Genomic DNA, 19,611 nt, shown 5'->3' with positions numbered 1-19,611 from the left:
GATTTCATGCTATTTGGTGAGGCTACAGCTCAATTCAGAGCAGGATCCATGTTGCAGTTGCCTGTTTGAACTGACCGCAGGAGACAGACGGTGATAAATAAATGAACATCATTGGGATATCTTACAGTTTAAGGCAGTATCCAAAAGACTCAATACGTTTTTTAAAAAAAAAAATTTGTTCTGAGTTGCATTTTGATTTTCATAAGAAAGATTGTTCAGGCACAATGATCCATGACATCAATGTTTACATGTGACAGCCTGCATGACCAGTTCATGCAAACAGGCTGAAATATAAAAATTTCTTTAACTGATATTCTACTTGATCAAATCAAGTTCTTCTCGTTAAAATAGCAGCAGCTGCCTACCAATGTTTTCTCAGTATTTATTTGTCATTTTTGTGATGTTAATCAGTGAGATATGTCCATTGGTGTGTCAAATCGAGAGCTTTGGAGATATGGTTAAGATGTCTCCATATACAGTATCTCTAGCATTGCATCAGGTTGTGAAACTAAAAGGAGACACTTTGAAAAGGGAATTGAGACTAATGCAGCTAATCTAAAAGTTTGTTTTACTTTTTTTTTTTTCTCCATGCATTGTTTTCTCTCAGAAACCCTGTACCTGTAGGAGCTGATATATATCCAAGTTAGTGAGATCAGGTTGTGCAGCAGCACCAGAGAGCAGTGAGAGGAGAGGCTGATTACAGTGTTACAATATATTTTCTTTTATATTCTCTTTACCCCTGATCAAGTGAAACAAATGAGGTGAACAGAGATATTTTACACAATTCCCTGTTGTGCCACTTGGACCCGTCACAATTGTTATTGTACCTGTAAACAGACAGCTGCATGCAAATGTTTTTTGTTTGAGTTGCTTATGGTTTTTTCTCTCTTCACCTGCGATGCAAGGAAGGAGAACCATGAACTTAGTCATCCACGGACTATCAGCAGCCGGTTATGCAAACTCTTAAGTGCATTTGATTCACTGCTGTTGTTCAAAGCTGAAGGCAGTGGTGTTTGAAAAAGAAATATCACTTTAGGTAAGTAAATTTGTCATGGTTTATCAGGTTTGCATATCGATGGCTTTGTAACACACAGCTTAAGGTAAAGTAGCTCTCAACATTGCTGTTCTACGCATCTCATGCCACTGTGATCTCCAGCTAACCTAGGCTGCGCTGCTGTTTTTACAGAATTTATGCAAATACTCAAGTGACCCTCACTCTGCGTTATGCAGACGCACTGTCTATACTAATGAAGATACACTCACTTCTGGTTGCTGATTGCTTGAAGCAGCTATAAGTGATGACAGCTCAAACTTCTGTCTAATTATTTTAGCTGAAAATCTGAGGATTCAAGCGTTAATTAAGCATTGAGCTTTCATCCTTAGATGGCCAGTTAATTCTTATAGTGCTGTGAAAATGTATTTTCCCTCTTTTAAATATCTTCTAATTTTTAACTGAGTAAATAAGATGCACTTTTTAAATGGTGACATAGAGGAATTTTTGCCCAAGTTTCATTGCAAAATTGTGTTAATGCAGCAGCACTGGAGGGGTTTTGAGCACAGAGGGCAGATTTAAGTCTAGACTTTGACTTTGACTAGACCGCTCATAAAACTTATTTTAACATTTCCAGTGTGATCCAGTGTGTTTTGGATCATTATCCAACCTAAGTGCACTTGAGTTTGAGGTCTCAAAACTGATCACTGGACACTCTTCTTCAGTGAGTTTATCGTTTGTTCATTGAGGGCAAGTAGAATATCACACAACCACCATCAAAATGTTATTTTTTTTTAAAGTACTGTTACTTTTATGGCAGATGCAACCAGACGCTCATCTTTAAAAAAAAAAAAAAAAAGCCCCACAAATTTGGGGATCATCAGGATGTGTTCGTCAGCCCAGGATGTTCCCATTAAATGTTGTCCCAGCTTCTTTTCTGACCTCTTAGAGGAAACGTTGGTGCGATCTTGAAGTCATTTTGGTAGACTGGCCTCTCCTGCGAAGGTTCACCGCTGTTTCACAGTTTCTCAAGTTGTGGATAATGGTTTTCACTGGGATGCTGAGAGACCCATTCTAAACTCAAAGATGATATTTTGGCCTACCTCATGACGTCAAATAGGTTCTAGTGGAGTGACTTTTTGATTCTAGGGGTTTGCCGTTAATTAGGCTACGGGGAATTTTAATTTGCCTCCCCAAAACATGTGGCAAATCACAGTTTATTCATGAGTTTACTAGACTGCATTATAACATTTTTACATAGGGCCAGGTTGGTTTGGATAGCTTCTTTCTTTGAATAAATACTGCATTTTGTAATTACTAAGGTTCACTTTGTCTACATCTGTAAGGGGCAAATTGTTTTTCACAGCACTGTAAGTATAGACAAGTGGTTTATCTCACAGCAAAAGTATCATATTTTGTACTGACAGGTTTAAACTGAATTCCGCATCTTTATCACAATACAAACTCACTATACAAAACTGGAGCTCATCAGAAGTGAAGCATGTGACGAGACTTAATGTCCCACATAATGCAGGTAACTTTTCACTTCCTGAAAATGCGTCGACCCGATACGCCAACATACACGGCAACATAAACAGCGTGTAGGCAGCTTTAACTACCTAAATGTGTTTGATTTAAATGACCACGGCTGATTCAATGTCCAAACAACCAACAAAATAAGAGCTAGCCCCGAAACCATTTGTATTTTGACAATGTTTCAACTTTAGACATCAAAGAAATATGAACAGGCACATGCACAGTCGTGATCCGTTCTCTCATCTCAGTTCAGTCGCTCAGACAGTGGTGTGAGCAGAGCAAGGGATCAGTATCTCTCTCTGTTTAGCCATTCCTGCTCATTGAAGTACCTCTCTCCGCTGTCGAGATTCAGGCCGTTTCTGTAGCTGTCCAGGTTTGTGTGGAAGGACTTTCGGTTGGCGTAGCCTCCCAGGCTGGTTTGGAACGCCTCGTGCCTGCTGCTGGTAACATATGTCTGGTAGAGATCAACCTTTCCTGACTGACCTCCAGCCTTCAGTCTGGCATCATAAAGGTCACTGCCGGCCCTGATGCTGCTGTCGTACAGGCCGTGGTCCCCGTACACACAGCCGCTGTAAAGCTCGCTCTTAGTGGTGCGGCGGCCCAAGCTTCTGTCGTAAAACTCCCTGTTCCTGGTGCGACCCAGACTGCCGTCGTTCAGCTCCCTCTTTGCCGAGCGGCCCAAGCTGCTGTCGTAGAAGTCTCGGGCGCCCCGACGCCCCAGGCTGAGGTCGTTCAGGTCAAAGTTCAGCAAGTCGCTCTCTGTGCTCGCAAGAGTCACAAAGCCGCTCTCTGTGTCCCGACCGCCCAGGTTGTCGTAGTCGCCTGTCGGCGTGTCCGGTGAGGAGCACAAAAAGGATTTGTTCTTTGTCTGTGGGCGAGCAGAAACCAGGTCATCATCCTTCTGGGAGCGGATGACGTTGTAGACGTCTGTGGGAGTCGGACTGGGGTCTGTTTGGCATACTTCCGATTTCTGCTCGTTCCTCCTTCTGTTTCACACACAGCAAACATCCAAGGTAACAATGGTGCATAACAGCTGATTCAAAACAGTAGTTTTAAAATTATTAGGAGCCTATAACTTCCAAAGGGGTGATACGTGTTTACAGAGTGATCAAATAGCTTGACAAATCAGGGTTCTGTGGAGATGTTAGACAATGTCAATATCTTACTTGCAGTAGACATAAGTCTGAACGATCTTTAGAGAAAGAGAAGTTCAGTCTGAGGATGCACCAATCCCTGCCTTTGTAACACCTTGACCTGACATTACAGATTTTAGCCAATTCTGACTCCATTTTAAGAAGTATATTTAAAAAAAATAATTTCTGGATTGGTCGAAACAACTGTCTCCATAATAAATAAACACCACAAAGTTATAGAGAAGTTTTTCTCTGCATAAAAATCTATGAATACTGTAAAATCTTTAAAGCTATACAAAACAGAAAAAAAAAACAATTTAACACCAAACCAGATTTGTGACTTGGACCTCTGTCTCAATCACATCAACTCAGTGGAGAGGAACATAAGGTTTACCAGAGAGGATGCCAAAAACAACATGTTGCCTTCTCTGGCCTGTACGGTACACATTGAGGAAGATGGGAGTCTCAAAACTGAGGTTTACTGGAAGCCCACACACACAGACCAATATTTGCATTTTGATTCACATCACCAATGGAGCACAAAGTCTCTGTTATCAGAACTCTGAGTTGACAACATTCCCTCTGCCACGAATATAACACAAGCACATCAGGAAATCACTGCAGGCTTGTGGGTACCTGAAATGGGCTTTTGTCAAATCAGCCAATAAAGCTGGCAGAAAAAACAACACTGTGTCAAACAGAGGAGAAAACAGAGAGACGCAAAAACATTGTAATTACATATGTGTCAGGAGTTTCTGAAAAGAAATTCTCTAGACACAACATACCAGTAAATTTCAATCCTAATAACACTCTCAGACAAAAACTGATTCATCCCAAATACAGAACAGCCAAACCACAGCTGAGCGGCGTTGTGTTTGTGGTCCGCTGCAGCAAGGACTGCTCAGACTCCTACATCAGAGAAACTAAGCAACAGCTACATAAAGGCATGGCACAGCACAGGAGGGCCAGAAGCACGGGGCAAGATTCAGGAGTCCACTTTCACCTCAGGAACAAAGGCCACTCTTTTGATGACAATGATGTCCAGATTTTGAACAGGGAGAACAGATGGTTTGAAAGAGGGGTGAAAGAAGCCATTTTGGTCAAAAGAGAAAAACCATCTCTGAACACTGGGGGAGGATTGTGCTTTCAACTCCCAAGTGTTTACAACTCGGTTCATCAACACGTTCCAAAGAGATTACATCAGCATCTCGTCATGATTCAGGTGACCAGGTACTCCACTCACACCAAGCAATAGCTTCTAACGATCCAGGGCAGTGGTGGGTGGGTCACTGATTTGCATCTGACTTAGAATGGACCTATAGGAGGATGGGCCTCCATGTCCTTTAAAAACAGCCGTGCACCAGCTGCAGGTTGCTCAAGTGCGAGCCACCAGAATTGACAAAGACTCCTTGAAAGGTGTCGAAATGTTTTCAGAAATGACTGAACAAAAGTCTGGTTGCCTCTGATTTAAGCCTGTTTGCTGTTGTGATGACCCAAGTAACTGAGAATTTGCACAGGCAACTCCACAGAACCCTTCTTTAAAAAATGACTTTTCCAATTAAACATTGTCAGACCATTCCTCAGAAAATCCACAATTCACGTCTGCATTCACTTGCTGCCTTTAAGGATTAAATGTAACAAAATTGCTCTTTTGCAGGCAGAGAATTTGGGTTTGAGCTTGAAACATGGCGCAAGAAAAAGACGAGCTGTGAAGCGTTAATTTTGAAACACTGCATAATCGCAGGATCCTTGCGCTTAAAATATACTGGACATTTAAAGGCAGCTAATGTTGCGACTTTAGTAACAGAAATTAAAATCGACCCGTGAATAGGCTGTGCAATTATAGGCAGCATTCATGACTTAAGGAGCTATCTTTTTTCAGTAGTGGGTGTTTTTGGTTTGTTTTCCAATGTAATTTAGCTTCTCACCGTCTGAGGAGCACTTTGAAGCAGCAAACTCCCATCACTGTCAGCAGCAGCAGGATGAGTGGGATTGTGGGAATGATGACATAAACTAAATTAACAGCTAAAAGACAGAGGCAGATGTTAGGGACAAATAGTGATAACTGTAATTTCTGGCACTAAATGCAGACTTTGTGGGACCTGTTCTTCTTTCCCGGTTGCCGTCTCTTGGATCCCATGGAAGTGCGGATGGAAGGAAGACATCTGCGAAGCAAGGACATCTCAGGCTTTTGCGTTCTACTTATATTTCTTAAAGCAGCAGAAATGTCCAACGACAGTGTGCAGTCATGTAATTTACCTTTCCTACTGGAGTTGGGAGACAGAGTGGGTTCCAGTGACTTCTCTGTGGAGAATATAGAAATAGAGAAATTCATAAATGTCCAAAGTAAAACAACAGGGGGGTGGGTTCCAGCCATGTACTACCTGCTGTGTACTTGCAGATGAAATTGTTTTTGGTTTCACAGTTGTCGTCATTCCACTGGAACATGTAGAGGCCGCCGTGACCGGCGGGAGCCGACGGCTGGTGGTACATCACCACACACACCTCATAGCCGCACGACGGCTCATCAATGTGCCAGTTCCTGAAGCATGCAGACAGAGCACACTCAGTGTGTTGCAAAAGTGTTCTTGTACAGTAGTGTGGACCTTTTCACATTTTGTCACATTAAAGCCAGAGAACTAATTTCATTTTATGGGCATTTTCTCATGATAGATAAACACAAAGTGTGGCATAATTGTATATAATCCATTCTAATCAGTTTTCTTCATAAGCCAATAATTGGTATACTTTTTGAAACTACTATCAATGAAAAAAAAGTTTTGAAGAAATATCTCTCTTTATTGATTCCTCCCCACTGTTCCAGTATTATCTAATCTCGCTCTACACTGTTTTACCTCAGGTTGGTTCTTGTCGACTGGTAGAGGTTTGCCGATATTTTCTGGTTTCCTTCTGCTCAAATCTCCAGGAATTGTTTTAATTTAGTCTTCGTTTCAGAAGGCCAGTTTTTAGTCTGGGATTAAATAGCTTAGATGGAGAGCTCCTGTTTGACGAATGTAACCTAAACCCTGTCCAGGAAACCAGGCCAAAAATGTCTTGGCCATAAAAGCCACAAATTCCCTCGTTTTGAATGTCTAAGAAAAGCCAAGTAAAAGTAGTTTTATAACCTCCATCTTGCACATTTTTCTTTTTGTTGCTGAACTGAGCTCACCCCGAAATGCTGAACGCCTTTAAAATCAAAGAGCTGGTGTATTTACACTGCAAAAACGGATCTAGAAATAAGTAAAATGTTCTTAAAATTAGTGTTTTTTCCTAGATTTGAGCAGGTAAATAAGACTATATGCCAATGGAATGAGTATTTTGACTGCTAAAATATGATAATTAGATATACTGCACTTGAAATAAGATGATGGAGATGAATTGTTCCTATTTTAAGTGCAAAAAATCTTATTCCATTGGCAGATCATCTTACTTACCTGCTCAAATCAAGGAAAAAAACACACATTTTAAGAACATTTAACTTATTTTTAGTTCAATTTTTGCAGTGTAACATGCCTCTTAAGCGGCATTACCAGTCATTGATAAAGGAGACGGGAGAGCGTGTTCCAGCTATCAAGGAATCCCACTACTCAGCTCTCCTGGGAGAGCGTACTTTTAGGTGTTAAATAGGGCATTCTGACTGATGGTCATACATATGATACATAGGAGCATCTATAATAATTTCATCCTGGCTGTCGAACAGTGGACCAGATCGCAGAACAGGAGAGGACTTTGATTATCTGTTACCACATGTGTTTTGTGGATCTGCACAAAGCTAACGACTGTGTCCACAGAGGCCTTTTGTAGAGGATGTTTAGCTGTATCACTGGTCAAAGCTGAGCGTTACTCCTGTGCCGCTCCTGCCCCCCAGTCCGCTGATGATATTCGTGAACAGAATCTAAGGAAACTGTAGTTAAAAATAGTTTTTTTGGACAGAAAACTGCAGATTCTCATATTTCCTTTTTGCAGATGATGTGATTCTGTTGCCCATTCTTTAAGCAATGACTTTCAGTATGCACTGGAGTCAGTCACAGCCGAGTTTGAAGCAGCATAAATGAAACAATCTAAAGCCATGGCTGTCCACTGGAAAAAATGGAGCTTGCTCCCTCCAGGTTGGGTGTCAGTCTGTGCCTCAAGCAGGGGAGCTCAGGTATATTGGTGACTTGTTCACAAGCGATGGTAGGATGGAGCAGGAGGTGGACAGACGGACAGACTGCCATATTGGAGGTGCTGGCTGGTACATCGATTTAAAGAAAGAATTGGACCAAAAAGCAAAGCATTTGATTTACCCATCTGTCTAAGTTCTGACCCTCAGTTGGTCATATGCATCTAAAGAGAATACTTCCTAAATGCCTCCATTAGGAGACGTTTGGGCAGGTTGGGGAGGAGAATCATGGACAAACCCAGAATCCGATGGAAAGCCTAAATACCCCCTCTGTTCTGAAAGCACACTGGAGAATGTTACAGAGCAGAGGGATGGTTGGGTTTTCCTTTTGGACCTGGTACTATCTGGATCTACATCTGAGGTTCTGTTAAGTAAGATTTGTGACAGCTGCATTGTTGGACCACACGGATTCCTGACATGCTGGAATAATGTTTGCATTAAACAAAAAGTATAATCTGGTTGCAATAAAAAATTTTCTATTGACTGTTTGGAGCTGATAAGATACCCAGGAATGACCCTCAGCGACCCCCCTCCTCTCCTACCTGAATGTGGATATGCTCCCGTCCAGCCAGTAGTACTGAGACGAGCAGTTAATGCTGCTGTCCTCGTGTCCCGCTCCACGCCGGAGCCCTATCCAGAAGTCTCCATCGGTGGGACGGAGATCTCTGATGAGCTGCTCTATGACCTTCTGCTCAGACGCAGACTCGATGCTCAGCAGCTGGCCTCCATCTCGCCTGCAAGCGCTCTCCGCCTCCTCAAAGTTCAGCTTCCAGCGCAACTCTGTGAAATAGGCCAGCTTGTAACACGGTCTCCCTCTCCCGGCCTTGCACACTCGTTGGCCTGGACGGACACACAAAAAGGTGACTTCAAACTAACATTGCAGTACGTTATCTTCAGCTTCTCTGGTTTTTAAGCATTGAATATGTGGCATACACATACTAAGAAAGATTTAAAATACGCTGTCTGCTTACCCCTCGCTTCAAATATGTCTGCTTCAGGAATCAAAGTCCAGTTTAAAGTCCCAAAGCCAAAACATAAAAAAAAAAAAACAGATCCTCTAATTAATTGAAAAGTTCTTGACTTTGACTAGTGTTGTGTATTTTTTTGGGAGTAGTTTACCTGTGATGAGGCTTGCTGCTGCAGACGGATGAACACAAAAGAGCAGAAGAAAAGCGATCATCACCAGATCCATCTTCATCTACTATCTTACTACCAGAACTTCAACTTAAGTTTAGTCTTCTTCATTTCTGTCCATCTGCCAGGAGATCAAATCAGTTCAAACAAATCCAGACCAAATCCACCTAAACGCCGCAAGATGAGTGTGAGAAAAGGTGGACATTAAAAAAATAGATTTAAGAAAAAGAAAATCAGAGAGACAAGTCTCCTGTTGTATCTTCTGAAAAAGACTGTGGGTGTGTGAGAGCCAGAAGGAGGAGCGGCGAGGAAGGAGGAGAAAAAGACTGCATGTTTGGGAGGGGGGCAGTAATCTGTTAAGAGCAGTCCTAACGATAAGAGAAGAGGCTACATTGATCGCAGGACATCCAATCGCCCGAGTGCTTCTCACCGTAAACGCTGACAAGAGGCAGATTTCACTCATTCCTTTATTACTTAAGCTTTCGATATCATCATTACAAAAGTGTTACATGAAAATGATCCCCCCCTGCTAACTCGATCAGGGATCATTTAAAACATTATTCTCATCTTCACCGGGCTGCAGCGTTCTAACTCGTTGCAAAGCAGCAGACATTTGTTTGACATATAAGATCTGTATTGAATAAAAAAGTAAAGATGAAAGCTGAGAATTGTATTTTGAATACTTGGATACATGTGACATGCTTTGAATTAGATACATTACCTCAGTTTGGAAGACATGACTTCACCTTTTCAAATCCAGCCCTCTCTCCTTTAAATCAATAAGCAGAGCACAGTTGGAACAAAAGCAAAATCGGTCTTGAACTGTGAAAAAATCCTTCTGTATTTTAATCAGAAATGATGTTCATCATTATGAGGAAGGGGCACTGAGATGTTTTTTTTAACCCTTCATTTGTCAGACTGAAGAAAAATAAAAAAAAATAATAGAAAACTACTTTTCTACGGCCAGTTTTGCAGCTGCTGTAAAACTCAAACTCTCTTTCATTGCAACAAATTGAAAAATCCGACTTCGAACATGACCGTATTTAATCAGTAGGGAACATTTCCTATGTGAAGAAAATTTGTTAAAAAAATGTAAAATAAATAATTAACAATAAAGTTGTTCAAGTTTTTAATGTATGCATCCCTTTTTAAATATAATTTTACTCGTGTTTTAAGTAAATTGAATTGTATTTAGGAGGAAAGAAAACCTAAAAGCCATCAATGTGCTCCTTTACATAATGTTTTGTTATTCCTGAACAGCTGGTGAAATTATCCTTCAAATTAGTTTTTATTTTATTGTTTTAACATCTAATAATTAATTTAAACTGAAATTTAATTTTATGGGCTCTTTTCTCTTTTCAGCGATTTAATTAAAAATATTGCACAATCAATACCCAAATGTTAAAGAAAATATAATGCTTTTTAAAAGAAAATCTGAAGAGGGATATTCATTTGAGCAACGCTGTGTGTTTGTTAGCATTTACATTTGGAGGGTGCTAATATGGGACTTTATCACCTGTTCTGGGAAGTATGACCACAGGAGGAGGTTGACTCTGCTCTGGGTATGTTCCGGGTTCCTTTTACAAGTTTAAACTTATTTAGACATTTTAAAACAGGGTTAACACATTATGGAAGACAAATTGGGCATTTTCTAGTTTCAAATTAACATGTATGTTGGCAGCATTTTCAGCACTTGTTAATCTTTACAAAGCGCGTGTTAATTACTGACTAAGAATAAATTGAGAATCGTGTCTTGAAGCTGCCTAAGGGAATGCACATTTTTAAATTGCATGGAGAGCTGTTCCATTAAGAACTCACCACAGCCTATATATATATATATATATATATATATATATATATATATATATATATATATATATATATATATATATATATTTATATATATATTTGTGTTGCGCCGATGCCATTTTGTGGCCCTGATACTGATATCCGATACCTGGCTGCGCAGCATTGGCTGATACCGATACAATCTCTTTGAAATTGATGTGTGTGTGTGTGTGTATATATCAAGAACTGCATACTACTTAGGGTAGTAGAACTTTTTATTGCCTACCTGGAATGGGTTACAATAGTTGAATAAACTTTTGGCTCTCAAAGGCCAAAATAGTGCAACATTTGTGAAATTATAACATGTATAATAGTAGTGCAACAGTAAGACAGTGAAATTACATTAATAATTGAATAATCTCTTTTAAACCCTGAGTTTTGGCTCTCAAATGCCAAAATAGTGCAGCTCTCATGAACTTATATAACATGTATAATTCTAGTCGTGAGAGAGAAGGTTGCGTTCAAGTGACATACAAACATCAAAATGGTATCGGTGCCCTATTTGTTGGTACTCGCCGATACTGATACCACCATTTTAGTGCTGGATCGGGGCCCCGTCCCATACTGGTATCGGTATCGGTGCAACACTAATATATATATATATATATATATATATATATATATATATATATATATATATATATATATATATATATATATATATATATAATTAGAATAGCTTTAACTTTTAGCAAAAGATTAAAGAAATTAAACCATAACATGGCCTCTGGAGAGCGTTCATGGAAATACAACACCTTCCACCCACGCACACACTCATAACTGATGCCCACAACAACAGACGAACTACATGAGACTAGTCTCCAAGGTTAACCCCCTGCATGAATGTTGTCTTGTCATATGTGCTTTTCTCATGCGAGGTTTTCTGATATCTCAAACTGTATCCTCAAATTAGGATAAAGTGTGAATATGTATTTTTTCCCTCTCCCTCCACAAATGTGGCTCTTATCTTTCCACAGAATTAAAGGCAGCACCCTGTGGGAACCGCGTCAGGCGGGGTCCTACGCAGCAAGGCCTCAGTCATTTGTTCCCCCGTGTTGTGGTATATTAAAGCCATGATGAAATAACTGATGTCAGATTGAATTTTGACCATATACAATGGAGGAGGGACCAGAATGAATTCCACCACCCTGCTGCAAAGGCAGTGTGTCTGCTGTAAACCCAGACCTCTCCTCACAGCAGGGTCCATGCTGTTAGACCACTCCCAACAGACAAAGGGTCAGAGCACTTCTGACCAGACCCGCACATCTCTCAGACCACGTCTTCCTGGAGCACTCTAGGACTAAGCTACTTCTTCACCTTCTTCAAGCTGAGAGATCAGAGACGCTGCAGGGCCTCCAAGCTGCACGACCATGGGCAGTAGATGGGCTACACCAAGCATGGGCAATAGGTGGGCTCCAGTTGGGCACCGTTTACAAATTCAAAATTGGTCAAATCAGACATGTTATATGTTTCAACAACAGCCACTGGAAAGGTCTCCTTTTTTATGCCATTTTATTTATTTATTTTTAAAAAGTAAGTAAGTATTTAAACCCACACTAGCATATGAATCCAACCTATTATAGAGAATGGATAAATGATGAATGATACATTTATATATTATTCAAATCATTTAAATTTAAATAATTTCACAACACTCCCCCCCCCCCCCCCCCTTCAGATTACTGAAGCGGATGAAAATTTGTATCTCAAAATTTTAATGTAATGACATGAATATGTTTCATAATAAACCCATATGCTCCTGATGGGTAAATTTCATACATTGTATGAAATTAAAATAAATGTGGCAGACCACATGCAGCTTTGATGTGGTTAATGTGAGGCATATCAGTCTTAACTGATATCACACGGCATAGGTTTATTTTTCCACTGTTATGCTGATGACACTCAGCTATATTTATCCATTAATCCTGACAAATCAAAGTAATTACATTAAGTACAGGTATGTCTTGATGACAACAAAACCTGGAAGACTTTACATTTTCTGGCTTTAAATTATGACAAAACAGCAGTTGTCATATTTGGACCCGAGTCCTTAAAAAATAAACTTCTTAATCAATCACTTGACATTAAATTAGCCTCTGGTAACAAACTAAAAACCTTGGTGTTTTTTTGACCAGGACATGTCATTTAAATCCCATATTAAAAAGGTTTCTAGGGTTTCACTTTTTCACCTCTGGAATATTATCAAAAATATAAATATTCTGTCCAGGGGGTGACATTGAAAAACAAGTCCATGCATTTGTTACTTCAAGGCTAGACTATTGCAATTCTTTACTATCAGTAAATCCACAAAATTCAGTTCAAAGCCACCACCTGGTGACACCATCCAGGGGGCAGATCATCTGCCATTACCCTTTCTAACATAGTGTAATGATTCCTGTCTGTTCCTGCCTGAGACGCTGCTGCTGCAGTCCCATGACGTCACTCCCTGTAACTCACCTGCAATCAGATCTGAGTGATTACACCTGCGACAGCTCTGATATCTGGAAGCTGTTGCACCTGAGAGGAGCACTATATATTCCTGGTCCTCCCAGTGTGTAAGTGCCAGATTCTTGAAAGCCATTAGTGTGAGTAGACCATCCAGCATTCCTTGTTCTGATCTCCTATTATTGACCTGTCTCCTTCCTGTTTTCCTCCTGCCTGTCTTGCCCCTGTCTGATACTCCTGTCGACTTCTGATCAACAGACGACTCTCCCTGTAGCTCTACGCTTCTCCAGGAGTGAATGCTGCTTGTCGGGACTTTGAAGCAATCAACTGGTTCCCTTATATAGGAAATTTTTGACCAATCTGTATGATATGATTGATAAAGTGCCTTGAGATGACATGTTTCATGAATTGGCGCTATATAAATAAAATTGAATTGAATTGAATCTATGGACACTAACCTCCTGGCTTGCCTGTTGACCAAGCTTGTCTACGTCTGAAAATGGGAAATAACCCAAGCCTGGACCTAGGACCTGTCTCCTTTCTCTGCCCTGTTTGGAAAACTCTGCATGGTGCGTGTGCTGCCTGTTGCCGATTCCCCCTCCTGGACCCGGGTTACCCTCTTGCCTAATCCTTCTGGAAACCTGCCCTGTGGAGTGTCTATATGTGTATGACCCCGGAACTGTCTTCTCAAACCCCCAGTGAATCATAGCTAATGGCCGTTCACACTGAGCCTGGTTCTGTTGGAGGTTTCTTCCTGTTAAAGGGGAGTTCTCCTCTCCACAGTCTGTACATGCATGCTCAGTATGAGGGATTGCTGGAAAGCTATTAACAACACAGACGACTGTCCACTGTGGCTTTAATGCTGCTGGTCAAGACTCAATGCAATATGCTGGGTTTTCTTAGAAAGGAAACTAGTTGACCAATCTGTCTGTATGATTTAATTAAATTTGACTCTTTATAGTGCCTTGAGATGCCATGTGTTGTGAATTGATGCTATATAAATAGAACTGAATTTAACTTGTCAGTTTAGGTTAACACCAGGTCATGGTAGATGTGAAGTTGTGTCATATTCTGTGCACTTTCAGCTGATGGACTGAACAGCACTAAGAGAGATGTTTAGAGTCTGACATATTTTTTATGACCTTTCCCTTACCCTGCTTTAAAGCTGTGCTCCTTGTCATCCACCATGCTGTTTGTTCACTAATGCTCTCCAAACCCCTGAGTGTTTCACAGAACAGTTGCATTTATAACAACATTAAATTACATACAGATGGACTATATTTTCTAATCAGGGAACTTCTGAAAATTACATTAAGGGGTAACGAAGGAAGAGTACAAAAACCCTTCCCAATCACCACTTTTTTGTTGGTTGTAACGGAGCAAAATGTTACAACCAAAAGTTCAAGGGGTTTGAATACTTTTGCGAGGCGCCATGCATGCAGAGCATTTAGCTAGTAGTTACTCCTAAATTTTAGTTACCTGATGTTTCATTTAACCACAAGGGGAAAAAAAACTATAGAGCATGTAAGTTCAGTCAAATAAGGTTTTAATGTCCATCTGTATAATTTCATTTTCAAGCAGCAGGATCAGCAGAAGATGTGCCTTCAGTGCATGCAATCTTCTTTTCTAGAGCTCAAAAGAGGAGGGAAAACGTGTATGCATGCATTTCCTAATGGCAGTAATTTCTGAAATGGCCCATAAGGTTGATTTAGGGCTCTTAGTGAGACAGATCAGCCAGAGTTTAAACAGCAGGATGCTTCATCAGGAATATGTGTGCTAGCAGCGCAAAGGCAGCGAAGGGGAGGAGGGAGCCGAGTTGCCCTGAAATTACCGTCCGTCATGCATGCGGGTCCATCCAAACACCGCTAATCAGTTTAGCTGTAGATTGATTTCAGTGAAAGCCCGGTGTTCAGTTTTGGTTAAATTGAAGGAGGAGTATGTGGGCAGCTGTGAGCCCGTTAGAACAGAAGACGGAGACGTTAGTGAGCCCTCAGGAGGGATTCAATAAGCAATGGACCTTGGTTTAAATTTCCTCCTTGTTTACGGCATCTGAGACCTGGAGAAGCTTTCATTCAATTAAGCCTCTGCCATTCGTCCGTCATCTCACATAGTCCGTCTTCTTCTGTCTCTGCCATCCTCTCCCGTCCCACTGTCCTCCTCCCTCTTTCCTAATTAGTTAAAGGAAAACCAGATAAATGTTCCCACGGGGAACCAGTACATCATCCCCCTGTAGCTAAACACACACTAAAGTAGGGGTTCCACATTAATGTTGAAATGTCACAGTTTTTCTGTGACGCTACAGCGGCCAATATGCATTAGCACAGAAACTTTCAAAGTGTAATTTTTTTATTGAAAGCTGGGTGGTTATGTGGTAAAATGAAATCATTTGAAGCAATGAAATAACTCCAGCCGCAACAAATCATTCTTGATGTAATTGCCTTGTTTGTGTCAGGGCTGTAAAAACTACAACAGCTGACAAATTCAGTACCTTTTCATCTTAAAGCCATAAAGAGAAAGAGAAAAACCTAATTACACAAAAGAATAACTCTCCCCTAAATTCAATTTAAATGATCAGGCTGTGGCACGCGGCCAAATGCAGTGTCCGCATTGCGTACGTCTGCACAGGGAGCTGGAAATGGGGCTTGAGTCACTGACCTGGAGGGGGGAGCAAGCTGGGCAGCTTTATCAGCAGGAGCTGAGCAGCCATAAAAGAGTTTGGATGAAACCTTTTAAGGCTGGAGCAATTCTTCAAAGTGGTCTTTTTTTCCACTTTGAATTTTGAAAAGAAAGAAAAAAACAGAATTGTTTAAGAACCTTAGAATTTGAATGGAAAACAGTTTCTTGGAAAGTTGGGTTATACAATGATCAGAATCAGCTTTGTTTGCTAGGTATGTGTACACATACAAAAAATTGGACTCTGGATTGTGCAATACTCACAAAGTGCTTACTTATACATTACTAAAATAACACAATAGTTAAGTAATAAAAATCAAACACTGTCTGAGGGCTAGACAACACATTTGAAAAGCGTTGATATCTGTCCGATATAAACAAGGGGACAAATTGAGACAATAATGCAATGGTGCAATGAGCAGAGTGCAAGGATGCAGGACTAAATATTATTTTCATTATTATTATGTACATGTCGGAGGTGGAAGTGATGTACAGGTGCACATACCCATACAAACATACATATCCACAGCATGATGAGTTCAGAGAATGGGAATGCTGGAATTAATGAGAATTATGGCGTTATGTACATGATGCAGGTGGATTGGCTTACCTTATATACAATATGACTATATGAAGGGTAAAAATGAACAGCACTTGTTTTGTCAGAGTCAGCTGTTCATTAGAGTGACGGCTTGTGGGAAAAAAAAACTGCTCCTGAGTGTGATGGCTGCATTCACAGCCTCACAGATGTGGTTACAAATACCATTTATGCAATTTAGGTTTTTTTCATATACGGTTTCATTTACAGAGCCATTTCATTATTTGGAATTTATTTATAACCATTGCACTGTATTTGAAAATTCACATTTTGGTTTACCCTGCTTTTGTAATGACTCTGTTTAATTTATATTCTGTTTGAGTTTCGCAGTTGCTCCAGTCCCTTGGCTGAAGAACCAGCAGGTGGCCAAGGGGCTGAGTTGATTTGGACCATACCACATCAGTGCTATAGGGGGAAATGGGGCTTTGCTTTAACTGATTTAGTTAGGTTTTTCTATGTTTTGCCCCATGTTTCACCCCCTGTGCACCTGCATCCAAAAACTGCATAGTCAAGTGTCCAAGCACCAGCCGATCTGCGTCAAGTCCTCATCCTACCATCTCACAAGACTCGCTTATAAGGCTCTGCACACATGGCTTATCCTGGCCTTCAGCTGAGTTTAGACCCTCCTCCTCCCCATCTCCTCTTTCATGCTAACAAGCTTCACCTGTCTTCCTTCTCTCCTCTGGCGTCTACCACCAGTGTTTGGACCCCGGGGGGAAGACTTCACTAATCCTAATCCTGAAATGAACATCCAAGCTCATAAACATTCACAGCTTTCACATCTTCTGCCGGAGTCTGATTGCCTTTTCTATTTTATGTCAATAAATCTCTCTAATTGCCTCTTTTTGTCTGTGTGAGTCTCTACACATTAAAATAATTTTCTCCATATAGAAAAATACAACTCACAAGAGTTTTTTTTCAATATATTGTGAAAATGGTTGAGACAAAATGAGACAACAAATTATGCCACAGTTTAACAAACTGATCATCAGAACCCATTAAAAGGACACATTCCTAAGCCTAAAACCTGTTCCATGACTAGCCATTTATTTTTTGTCTGAATTACCTCCTTGTAACCACTGGTAACTGGTAAGCCATGTGCCTCTGCTCTTCATTGGCAGCTTCTCTTGTTGAATTTCTTTAAACAGCTGCTGGTTCATTCAAGGACTCAGACTGAAGCAGATGTTCCCCATTCAGCAGGGTGATGATATAAAAACATACAATAGGTTCACATAAAAGCACGTTCCTCAGTCAAACTCTAGACCCAACTGAGAATTTGTGGGAAGACTTGACAACTGACGTCAGGGGTCCGTTCTCCGTACGTCGCTAACTCAGTTAGCAGGATTTCATTGTTGACGATTTGGCATGATCTTGGATCGTTTGGTTCTTCGAAAGACTTCCTGCACTTGTTGTCATAGCAACATGTGCGCCAGCTTAAACCTGCTCGCGAGCAGGCTTATTTCATGTAAACATAGATCGCAGCTTTAGAAGCGGAGGAGATAGGGAAATCTGTCGTATCCATGCCCATTTTTACGACAGCAACCTGTTGCGGAAGGTGCAAGAATAATTTTAGAGCTTTTCGAATTAATCGCGTATTGCGCAATAGACATGATCCTTTAGAGCAGCGCGACAGTGTAGTTGTAGAGAGATTTTTCTTGGTGGCTGTTATAAACAGACAAACACATCATTTAACAGTGGCTTTTAAAGAGGAAAAAGTGGTGTGAGAGGCACAAATAGAAAATATTTAAGTTATTTGTATGATGGTTTGCTTTTTATTTTTATCATATTTGGTAAGATTTGTTCAGGCCATTTTATTGTGAAGTTTAGTTTTACTTTGAAAGGCTTGCTTCCTGTCGAGCCGTATATTGTAGCCTATTAGAAAAAAAAAACTATGGATGGATTATTTAGACACGGAGCAATACAGTTTTACCGTGTAAACTGTGGATGACTTGGAAAAGGAAGAACTTCATTTTTTTTTTTTATAGATAAATAATTTTTTGTTAAAAATCCCAGTTTGCACGTGTTCTTTACTTCCAGTGTCTAAGGAATGACACTGAAATTTGGATCTCTTGACATAACAAGTGCCTTTTTAAAATAAAGTATAATAATTAAAGGCTATCGTTTTGTAGAATATTCTTGTATTTCACTTTTACTTGTTCTCATGTTCTAGTGGGTCCCGTGAAGGCTCTGATATAAAAGAACAAAGTAAATATGAAATTATTAAAATGCAAAAATACATACTGTAGAAATGGATAGAAACATCTACCATGGACAGTATTTACGCATTAATTTGTCTGCTACTTTTTGCCAGCCCTCTCTCCTGGCTTTAGCAGACTTTGAGGTGTTCCTGATGTTTTAATTAATGATTCAAATTCGGCATAACCTTCCATTAAAAGCTCGTGCTCTGCTTGGGAGAAAAACTGTGGGCGTTCTTTGTTCATGCTGAACAGCCAATAGCAGCGCTGCTGATCAATGTTTCTACTATCGATACATTTCCCCTTTTAAACAAACGCATGAACACGCAGTTGTCTCAGATAACTCAATCCAGCCATACTAATCATAAACAACAGGTGTGTTCGAAGAACCCAATTAGCCGGATCATGATTAGCCGGATGAAATCATCTTGGATGTGTCATTTGATCTTGGATGTTTTAAGCAACGTACGAAGAACGGACCCCAGGTCTTCTCTCCATCCAGTCTGACTGAGCCTTGCAAAATAATAATAAAAATAATATAATAATGATTATTTTTGTGGAAAGCTGGTAGGAACTTATCCCAAAAGGCCAGCAGTCACACTTCCAAATAATTGTTTTTACAAAGTATAAAACTACTACTACAATGACTAATGATAATATTATTGATATGAACTATTAATAATAATAATAATAATAATAATAATAATAATAATAATAATAATAATAATAATAATAATAATAAATAACAACAACAATAGATAATGCAGGATGGAGGAGCAGTGATGCCTTTCAGGAAAAACATGGTGTCTTTCTGCATGGAGTTTGAAAAATCTCCCAGTGTGTGTGTAGGTTCTTTCCGGGTACCACAGCTTCTTTTCACAGTCGAGGAACTA

At 40.2% G+C, this 19,611-nt stretch overlaps 1 protein-coding gene across 1 annotated transcript in view; it reads right to left on the bottom strand.

The window, feature by feature from the left end:
- Nucleotides 1-170: 170 nt before the first annotated feature.
- Nucleotides 171-19,611, bottom strand: part of layna (layilin a) — a gene marked incomplete in the record, with an annotated part of 75,994 nt that continues 56,553 nt past the window's right edge. Inside the window, 8 exon segments of the mRNA XM_036143111.1 lie at nt 171-3,513; nt 5,589-5,685; nt 5,763-5,825; nt 5,920-5,964; nt 6,045-6,202; nt 8,365-8,662; nt 8,794-8,814; nt 8,942-9,175. Coding sequence (XP_035999004.1) covers nt 2,814-3,513; nt 5,589-5,685; nt 5,763-5,825; nt 5,920-5,964; nt 6,045-6,202; nt 8,365-8,662; nt 8,794-8,814; nt 8,942-9,020 — 1,461 coding nt within the window.

The sequence above is a fragment of the Fundulus heteroclitus genome, chromosome 11 (assembly GCF_011125445.2).
Source record: "Fundulus heteroclitus isolate FHET01 chromosome 11, MU-UCD_Fhet_4.1, whole genome shotgun sequence".
In the NCBI taxonomy this organism is placed as follows: domain Eukaryota; kingdom Metazoa; phylum Chordata; class Actinopteri; order Cyprinodontiformes; family Fundulidae; genus Fundulus; species Fundulus heteroclitus.
Note: the sequence above shows the minus strand (reverse complement) of the source record. Positions and strands in the feature narration are given on the sequence as shown.